We start from the raw sequence: 9479 nt of genomic DNA, 5'->3' as shown, positions 1-9479 counted from the left end.
CTTTGGAAAACTTTGCTGTTTGTAATATGAAACAGAAAGGAAAAAGGGCGGGCTTACTGGGAAATGCAGTGTCGAGAGGCAAATTCCCCGGGAGCCCTTTTCCTGCCGCTATGTATGTGCATGGGGGTGTGTGTGTGTGCATATATGGTGTGTATGTGGTGTGTTGTGTGTGTGTGGTATGTTGGCTGGGGGAAAGGAAGTTTGCTGGTGTGTGGAGAAAGTAGGAAGTATATAGACTTCAGTTTCCCCAGCCATAAATAGGAACGATAATAACCACTTTGTTCACTGTCAGCACTAGCCAAAATGGGGTGGGGTGGGTAGCCATGCACAGAGAGATTAGGAAAAGGGGTCCGAAATCAATGATCACATATACATATTCATATTCTGTTTCTCACCATTCTTTCAGTAAATAGGAAAGAGATGAACTATAAAACTAGGCACATTTTTTTAATGAACTACAAACTAAATTACAAATAACGTTAATAGCAAGAGCACTCAAGGACAAGGGTGACAGAAACAAATCATAAACAAAAAAAAATGCTTTTTTTTTTTTAAGCACTGTCATTACAAAACCCGAAGGTGCACATGGCAACAAATCCACCCACTCTAACCAAAAAAAAAAAAAAAAAAAAAAAAAAAAAAAAGCCAACCTTACTATGGGATATAAGCTGAAATATAAATATAATTGTTCATCCTTCTTTTAAAGAAATATTTTTGCCCATGCCCTCACTCAATCACAGCCCTGAAAAAGTGTCAGTACTCTCAAAATGATGCCTAAACCCTAATTTCCAACTCCTATGGGGTAGGAGGTGGATTTCAGAGGAAAATGGGATCAGGGATCCCTGGCAACTGAAGAACTAAGAATACTAAAAGGAAGAGAAAAATTCAAACATCTCTCACCTGCCTCATAAGGCCATGGTGAAGCAATAGATTGGAATGAAGCACAATCCCTGTCCCAGGGCCTCCCAAATTCCTCATGCCTGTAGAAGGGACAAACAAGGGGACTGGGGCCAATCATTTTTCTGCAGCCCCACCCGGGCTGAGTCTTGAGTCTCCCAGCCTATTAGGTGAGGCAGAACACTAACTAGGGTATAAACTGATTGGATCTATTTTTTCAACCGAATTCTTTAAAATAGACTCCTCCCAGTGGTTTTGTTTGACTTGGTTCTCAAAAGTTCCAACTTAGCCCCCTGCTATCATTTGGCCTTTACAAACATTGCGGCAGCAGGAGGCTTGGGATCCTGGTCATCTCAAACACTGGAAATAATAATTATGGGGCATTCAGAGATTGGTACGGCAAATCTAACATGTAGGAAGGCTTTTTTTTTTTTTTCTTTTTTTTTTTTTTTTATAGCAACCCTCTTCAGCAGTAACTAAGAGAAGGGGGAAAGGGTGGTGGAGGCTAACTTAAGTGCATCTAATACTGAAACTTCCTTTCATTTTCACTGGTTCCTCCCTTTCACCCCTGTATTCCCAGAGTTGGCTGGCCAAGACTAGAAGGTGAGTGTTTAAGGCAAGATCAGAGGGCCCACCTGAGTCCAAATAGCCCAAGGCCAAGCCAGGTCAAGCCCACACTGGAGCAGAGGGTGAGATTAGGGCTGGGGGCTTCGAGAAGGCTATCAGAGTCGAAGATGGGGTACTGGCTTGGTCACATCCTGGAAGAAAGGGTGAGCCAGGGCTGCCTTGGCCGAAATCCGCTTGTTAGGATCGTAGTGCAGCATTTGCTAGAGGGAGAGATGTATGTTGACTTCAATCATGTGATAGTGGACTAAATGGGCAGCAGATGTTCCCAGAAATTAGGAAACCAGAACTCCTTCTACCCAAGGCGGAATTTTTACTTCCATCCTCCCATAGCTGAATCAGTGTGCCAACAGGGAGAGCAGGAACCAGGGAAACAAAATACTGAGGCCCAGATTTCAGGGTCTCATCCTTCCTTCATCCTGGAAAAGCCCTTCCCTGGGAGAAATGAATGAGGGAAAACAGGTGCCCACTCTCACCGATAACAAGCTCCGTCCATCTTCATCCAGGGGAGGTACAACTTTACTAAAATCTTGCCGGGCCCACTTGGGGAAACTTGGCTTGTAATCAGGCATAGAAGTAACTCCTGGCCACACCACCTCATCTGGGGTCCCCAGAGTCCGAAAGATCCGGAAGAGCTGGTCAATCTCAGAATCTCCAGGGAATAGGGCCCGGCGAGTCACCTGAAAATGGGGAAAGAGAAAATACCAAGACCTACGTTGACGTCAGTCAAAACTCTCCTTTATACAAAGGAGTTCCCACAGACAGTAGAAGGTCAGCAGGGCCCCATGACTCCCTCCCCAGGGCCTTTCATGGGGTCAGTCACACAGAACCTGAGACAATGCAGTCCCTTCATCTGTCTCCTCGCCCCCTCCTTCCTTCCCCCAACCATGGCTTTGCAGATCCCCAAGGCTGGGTGGGTCTGGGAGAGGCTGAATGTCTGCGATGCCACTGACATGTAGCAAAGGGATCCCAAGCCACTCACGGGGTATGGGGTAGACACTGCAGTCATCCCCCAACCTTGTGATGCAGCCACTTCTAGATAGGAGCACAGCGGGCAGAGGCTCTGTCTTCCATTTCTTCTGTGTTCCCCACAGTACCTAGCATGGTGCTGGCTACCCACTAGGTGCTTAACAAATATTTTTGGATGAATTGAGAGAGGAATACGGACAACTGTAAGGTAATGTACTGGGGGATAAATGCACATTACATATGTACAGGCTAATGGTCTTTAAGCTGTTGGTTACAACCCAGGTAAAAGACAATAAAACATATTGCTGATTTGAAGCCTCAGCCTACTGCACTGCACTGTTGTATTAAAGGAGATAGGAGCTTCTACATAAAGCCAGGCCTCAAGGATCCTTCAATCTGAAAAGCCAGAGGTTGAAGGGGGACATGATCCAAATCTTTTTTTTTTTTTTTTGAGATGGAATCTTGTTCTGTCGCCCAGGCTGGAGTGAAGTGGTGCGATCTCGGCTCACTGCAACCTCCATCTCCTGGGTTCAAGCGATTCTCCTGCCTTGGCCTCCCAAGTAGCTGGGATTACAGGTGTGTGCCACCACACCTGGCTAATTTTTGTATTTTTAGTACAGATGGGGTTTCACCATTTTGGCCAGGCTGGTCTCGAACTCCTGACCTCAGGTGATCCACCTATACCTCAGCCTCCCACAGTGCTGGGACTACAGGTGTGAGCCACTGCACTCTGCCTAAATCTGCAATTTAAATGAAGGGTGTGGATAAAGTGACCACAATTGTCTTTACTACATTGCTGGCACCACACAACAAGGTCTACAAGCCTTGAAATGAAGGCCTGAAATAAAAGAGGCACTAAATGGAATCATTCTCCCAAATATATGCAGACTCAGCTAAAATGGCTGCAGAAATGCTTTATGTCATTTCAGGGATAAGAGAAGTATACTAGGTACTAAGGCTGTTTGAGGATATCCTAACATTGTGGTTGATATTGGGGCAACAGTTGCATCCTTTCCCACCATTCCCCTTGGTACTACTTTAGAGACAGACCCCTGTGATAGAAGGGCCATAGGTCTGGGCCAAGAAACAGTTCTGTTGTTCTTGAATGTGGGGAGGAGGGGGCTGGGTGAACTTGGGCAAGCCTCCATACCATCTCAGCAAAGATGCAGCCCAGGCTCCAGATGTCCACAGCTGTGGAGTAGTATTTGCAGCCTAGGAGGATTTCAGGAGCTCGGTACCACAGGGTCACCACCTGAGGGACAGGAATAGGGAGAGGTGGAGTGGTTTATAGGGTATGGAGATTCCCACATCTCAGTTCCCCAACACTACTCTGCTAACTCATGGCCTCTTAACAAGCAGTTTCCTTCCCTCCCTCTTTCCCCTCTCACTGATTTCCAGTCCATAGTTCTGGAGACCATATTTTCTGAACCCCCAGTTTGAGATCTTCCTGGAAAAACTTGAGACAAATGATCATAATTTGATTTCAAAATTTTTTCTTTTTGTAGATTTGTAGAGATGGGGTCTCGCTATGTTGCCCATGATGGTCTCGAACTCCTGGGCTCAAGTGATCCTCCCACTTCAGCCTCCCAAAGTACTGGTATTACAGGCATGAGCCCAGTTAGCAACACAGTATGAATTCCATGCATGCCCTAAGACTCTTGAAGATGTCAAGAGATTATTTCTACCTAGTAAGAAACTGTTAGCCAGATATTTTTAGTAAATTTGTGAATACCCTAGTTAACACCTCTTGGGAAGCTCAGAGAAGAAAGGCATAAAGGGACTCACCTCATGGGTGTAAGTACGAACAGGGACTCCAAAAGCTCTGGCTAGTCCAAAGTCTGCTAGCTTGATAGCCCCCTCTGTGTTAATAAGCAGATTCTGAGGCTTAAGGTCTCGGTGGAGGACCCGATGAGAATGGCAGAAAGCTAGGCCCTGGAGCAGCTGGAACAGATAGCTCTGACAAAGAAGAAAGAGAGGACTGTGTTTCTCCATCACAGTGAGCAGACTGGGTTTGCTCTGTGACCCCAAAACTCTACTAAAGCCTTTACTATGTTGGATTATAGTTACATATTTACAAGCTATTTCTCCCAATGGACTGTCAGCCCAGAGAGGATAAGGACCAAGTCTTACTCAATTTTGCTTCCTTTTTCTACATGCTGTGCATTGAACAAATGTTTGTTAATAAAGTAGCTCTGGGAGTGAAGAATCCAGCCCTAAAATAGACAATAGAGACTTACTAGCTGGTTCTTCCACCAAACAGAAGGGCTTTTTGGAGGAATTTACCAAGTGCTCTCAAATCCCATTTATCTGAGTTTCATCTGACCTCCCACCTGAGTTGCTAGGTTGACTCACTAGAGTTTCAACTTTGATTGTTCAGTCCAACCCTAGGGTTAATGAATATAATGAGCAGGGAAGGAGACACAAAAAGAAGGGGAGTGTGTGTGTGTAGGAGATGAGGGCTCAGAAGGAGGCCAAGATCATAAAATATCACCCTGAATTGCCTGCCACCAGTCCCCCAAGACATGCCCATGATGGGAGGAGCTGATGAGAAGCATTACCTTGATGAGAGGAAGAGGAATGCCAGTGAGAGCAGAGGCATCCATGAATTTCTTGAGATCTTGGTGCAGAAATTCAAAAACCAGGTAGAGTTTATTTTCTGTGTGAATGACATCCAGCAGCCTAGAGAAGTAAAGTTTGAGGAAATGGAGCTGCGAGAGAGAGAAAAGCCCACACTGTGCAGACAACTCATCCTCCTTTCCAGCTGGATTGCCTCTCAGACACATACTCACTTGACAATATTAGGATGGTTAAGCTCCTTAAGCAGAGAGATCTCTCGGATGGCAGTACTGGGCACACCCTCAGTCTCACTTGGAGAGGTTGGGAAAGCAGAGACAGGAATATGGTTACAAATATTCCTTTTCCCCCCACCTAGTCATTTCTTTCCCCCAAGGAGACACCACCCAGCACCCCCTAGGAAAGTCAGAGAAAAGAAAGGGTGCTGGAAAGAGCTAATTCTTGGGTAGTCAGGGTGTGGCTTTTGCACATATTAAGGTCATTATCTTGTCTTTTCCCAGGGGTAGGTAAGTAAAGCCGTCTGGTGCAGGTGAAGCAGGGAGGCTGTAACGGGGGGGGAAAAAAAAAAAAAAAAAAAAGCAGGAGTAGTCCCCAGTCTCTCCAGAGGGGCCAGTGAGGTTCAACTGCCATTCTTTGGAAAAAGGAGAGAATTCTAAGGTGAGGGTGGGGCAGTGAGGAGAGCTCTTCATTCAGAAAGGCGCTCCTCGCCGGTTCCCATATAATTCCACTCCATGGAGAGTCTTGGACCTCATCTCAGAGGCCTCCTTTCTCTCCCCGAGTCTCTGTGTTCGCACATTTGGGGGCACGATCCGGCTCAGTTTGGGAAGAAAGTTTTCCATGGATTCCACACCATCCTATACTCTCCCCAGGGAGTATAAGTATGCACTCCACCTTCTACTGGCCCCCAACCCACCTCTCCACTTCTAAAGAAGTCCGTCCCTGTTGTCTTCCGGTCCCTGGACGGCTACCCGCCCGTGGGGGATTGGGGGGGGGACAGTCAAGGAGGTCCCCAGTTAGGAGTCCCGGGTACAGAGGCCACTCACGTGTCCAGGCGGATCTTCTTAAGCGCCACCACTTCTCCCGTCAACTTGTTTCTGGCTTTGTACACAACTCCGTACGTGCCCTCTCCGATCTTTTCCACCTTTTGGAAGTTCTCCATGAAGCGCCAGCGAGTCGGGTCAGCCCGGCCCTGGAGCGGGGGCCTGGGAACCCTGCAGAAGGCGGACCCTGGCTCTCGGGGGCCGAGGAGGGGGAAACAGGGCCCAGTATCGTGCCCCCGGGTCGGGATGGAACGCAGTATACCTCTCGCTCTTGTCAATTTGGCCAACTTGAAACAATGTTGCCGCCTCCCCCCGAGTTCCCGACCGCCACCAGAAGCCCCGCCCCTGCTTCCCGCGTTTCCCTGGCTCCGCCCCCAGGCATTTCTATTGGTCAACGTCAGAGCCGCGGGGCGAGTGCAGCGCTCCTCCCCGCAAATGACCCCGCCCCAGGCAAGTTTGGTTCTTCGGGGGCTAGAAAAATTTCTTTCTCGGTGGGGCGGCTGAACAGTCTTCCCAAGTACCTACTTTGGGTCCAAGTTTCCTACCTGTGTCTCTAGTCTGTAGGGATTTCTTGATTTCTAACTCACTATTTTCACTACTCCTGGGGAAAATATGTATCGACCTAAGGTTAAATTCCACCTGGCCCAGGAGCCTCCTTTGAAAAGCAGGAAACTAGGAATCTCGTTGTAAAGAATTCCTGGGCCTCAGAGGAGTCATTGCCTCTGCCTCATAGCCTACCCCGACGCTGTCTCTGTTTTGGGATGCAGGCTTCTGTTTCTGTTTTTTTGAGAAGTTCCTGGTTTAATTCACTCTCCCATGATGAACTGTTGTGTCTGGTATGTGTTATGCCTGCCTTTCAGTCAGCCCTTGCCCGGGAGTATATGAGAGTGACCCAGTGAAACCAGAAACTGCCATTGAGTAGCAGGATGGGAAAGCAATGTCTAGGGACCAGGATCCCTTTGTCAGTTTTTCCTTCTTCCTCTTCTCTGGCCCCTCCCAGGCCTTCTCTGAGGGAGAAGAGGAAGGGCTATGCAAATAAGCACCCTTTTCTTATATAGGGGCCTATCCCAGTCCCCCCAGTGCCTTTGGTTGCTGGAGGGAAGAACACAATGGATCTGGTGCTAAAAAGATGCCTTCTTCATTTGGCTGTGATAGGTGCTTTGCTGGCTGTGGGGGCTACAAAAGGTATGTGTGGATATGTGGACATGAGCAGGTGTGAACTTGGGGATGAATTCCCCCTGCTCTGGTTTCTCTCCTCCTAATGGGAGATAGCGGCAATATTTCAGGCGTCTCCCACTCATTTGATTTAGTGAGAATGTGGGCACCTGGGCTCCCTCCCTACATGGAGATTTGGGATTGAGCCTGAAAATAATCTCATATGCTTGGAGGGGCAGAAGAATAGAAGGTCTCTGTGGCACTGATTCTGAGGCTTCCTTGGCAGTGAGCTGGAGCAGGGGCTCCAAAGGGGTGAAATGTGCGGGAGACTCTTTAAGAAATGTCTCTTGGGGTAGGAGATTTAAAGTGGGGAGTCAGAGAATGTAGTATTGGGTAAGAAGACTAAGGAGATACAATCCTCTCCCCTTGGGATGGGTACGGGTGAACACAGCCCAGACCTTTTGTTCTGGGGCTGGGAGAGATAGGCAGAGGGGTCTCAGCTGAGCATCACATGAAAGGGCTCTGGGGGATTGGGCCTCGTGACAGGAGCAAGGGGAGGGGGTGAGGTGGTGAGAGGGTCTGGAATGTCCCGTGCTGCTCTGAGGAGAGTTGGAAGTGGAGAATGAATGGGGTATCTTATGACTTCTCTTGCTCTAGTGGTGGGATGCTCAATGAGATGATTCCAGATCCTCCCCCAGCAGAATCAACTAGGGTTACAGCACACATTAGAAAGGGGATGAGGCCGGGCGTGGTGGCTCACGCCTGTAATCCCAGCACTTTGGGAGGCCGAAGTGGGTGGATCACGAGGTCAGGAGTTCGAGACCAGCTTCGCCAATATGGTGAAACCCCGTCTCTACTAAAAGTACAAAAATTAGCTGGGCATGGTGGCGCATGCCTGTAGTTCCAGCTACTCGGGAGGCTGTGGCAGGCGAATCACTGGAACCCAGAAGGTGGAAGTTGCAGTGAGCCAAGATCACACTACTATACTCCAGCCTGGGTGACACAGCGAGTCTTTGTCTCGAAAAAAAAAAAGAAAAGAAAGGGGATGAGGCCTGGCACAGTAACTCATGCCTGTAATCCTAGCACTTTGGGAGGCTGAGGTGGTTGGATCACTTGAGGTCAGACCAGCCTGGCCAATATGGCAAAACCCCATCTCTACTAAAAATACAAAAATTAGGTGGGCATGGTGGTGCGCCCCTATAATCCCAGCTACTTAGGAGGCTGAGGCACGAGAATCACTTGAACCTGGGAGGCAGAGGTTGAAGTGAGCTGAGATCACACCACTGCATTCCAGCCTGGGCAAAAGAGCAAGACTCTGTCTCAAAAAAATAAAAAAGAAAGGAAATGAGGAGGCTCACACCTGTAATCCTAGCACTTCGGGAGGCTGTGGCCATAGGATTGCTTGAGCCCAGGAGTTCAAGACCAGCCTGAGCAACATAGTGAGACCCTGTCTCTACAAAAAGTAAAAAAATTAGCCAGGCCTAGGCCGGGCATGGTGGCTCATGCCTGTAATCCTAGCACTTTGGAAGGCCAAGGCAGGTGGATTACCTGAAGTCGGGAGTTTGAGACCAGCCCGATCAACATAGAGAAACCCAGTCTCCACTAAAAATACAAAATTAGCTGGGCGTGGTGGTGCATGCCTGTAATCCCAGCCACTCAGGAGGCTGAGGCAGGAGAATCGCTTGAACCCAGGATGCGGAGGTTGTAGTAAACCGAGATCGCGCCATTGCACTCCAGCCTTCCAGCCTGGGCAACAAGAGCGAAACTCTGTCTCAAAAAGAAAAAAAAATATATTATCTGGGCCTGGTGGTGAGCACCTGTGGTCCTAGCTACTTGGGAGGCTAATCAGGAAGATGGCTTCAGCCCAGGAGTTTGAGGGTGCAGTGAGTGATGAATGTGCCACTGCACTCAGGGTGAGAGAGCAAAACCCTGTATCAAAAGGAAAGGAAAAGGAAAAGGAAAGGGGAAAGAAAAGGGGAAAGGGAAGGAAGTTTCTGCAGGAAAGGGAAAAATGGGGTGAGGGTAGTTTTTGCTGTGCTGAAATATATACAGATAGGAGGGGAGGGGAGAGAGGTTTCTGCAGGAAAGGGGAAAATGGGGTGAAAGTAGTTTCTGCTGTGCTGAAATATATGCATTATATCCCAGCCCCGCTTTCTCCCTAGATGCTTAGTCTCACAGATTTCTAGGAAGTTCTTGATCTGACTTTCCTCGCTGTGCTGC

General features: G+C 48.3%; 2 protein-coding genes across 8 annotated transcripts in view; one reads left to right on the top strand and one right to left on the bottom strand.

Moving 5' to 3' along the window:
* Positions 1–421: 421 nt before the first annotated feature.
* CDK2 (cyclin-dependent kinase 2) lies at positions 422–6457 on the bottom strand. 5 transcript variants are annotated; one of them, XM_011969983.1, is made up of 8 exons: positions 6108–6457; positions 5280–5357; positions 5049–5169; positions 4276–4446; positions 3641–3742; positions 2504–2647; positions 1998–2201; positions 422–1724 (listed from the first exon to the last, which is right to left on the bottom strand). In XM_011969983.1, exons 1-8 carry the CDS (start codon positions 6221–6223, stop codon positions 1620–1622), a joined length of 1041 nt encoding a protein of 346 aa, XP_011825373.1. In that variant the 5' UTR covers positions 6224–6457; the 3' UTR covers positions 422–1619. The 5 variants fall into 5 exon arrangements, with proteins under 5 accessions (XP_011825373.1, XP_011825374.1, XP_011825376.1 ...); XM_011969984.1 differs by lacking the exon at positions 2504–2647; XM_011969986.1 differs by lacking the exon at positions 2504–2647 and having other exon boundaries at positions 5812–6432.
* Positions 6458–6527: 70 nt separating this feature from the next.
* PMEL (premelanosome protein) overlaps positions 6528–9479 on the top strand; it is a 12899-nt gene continuing 9947 nt past the window's right edge. Inside the window, exons 1-2 of one of the 3 annotated variants that reach the window (XM_011969990.1) lie at positions 6528–6554; positions 7163–7289. In XM_011969990.1, the coding sequence (XP_011825380.1) occupies positions 6540–6554; positions 7163–7289 (142 nt within the window). In that variant the 5' untranslated portion in view covers positions 6528–6539. Of the gene's footprint in view, positions 6555–6865; positions 6941–7162; positions 7290–9479 lie in introns of those variants that run through there. The other 2 variants (XM_011969989.1, XM_011969991.1) reach the window with 2 other exon arrangements.

This window comes from Mandrillus leucophaeus, unplaced genomic scaffold (assembly GCF_000951045.1).
Source record: "Mandrillus leucophaeus isolate KB7577 unplaced genomic scaffold, Mleu.le_1.0 Scaffold922, whole genome shotgun sequence".
NCBI lineage: Eukaryota > Metazoa > Chordata > Mammalia > Primates > Cercopithecidae > Mandrillus > Mandrillus leucophaeus.
This window is presented reverse-complemented; position numbering and strand designations above follow the sequence as displayed.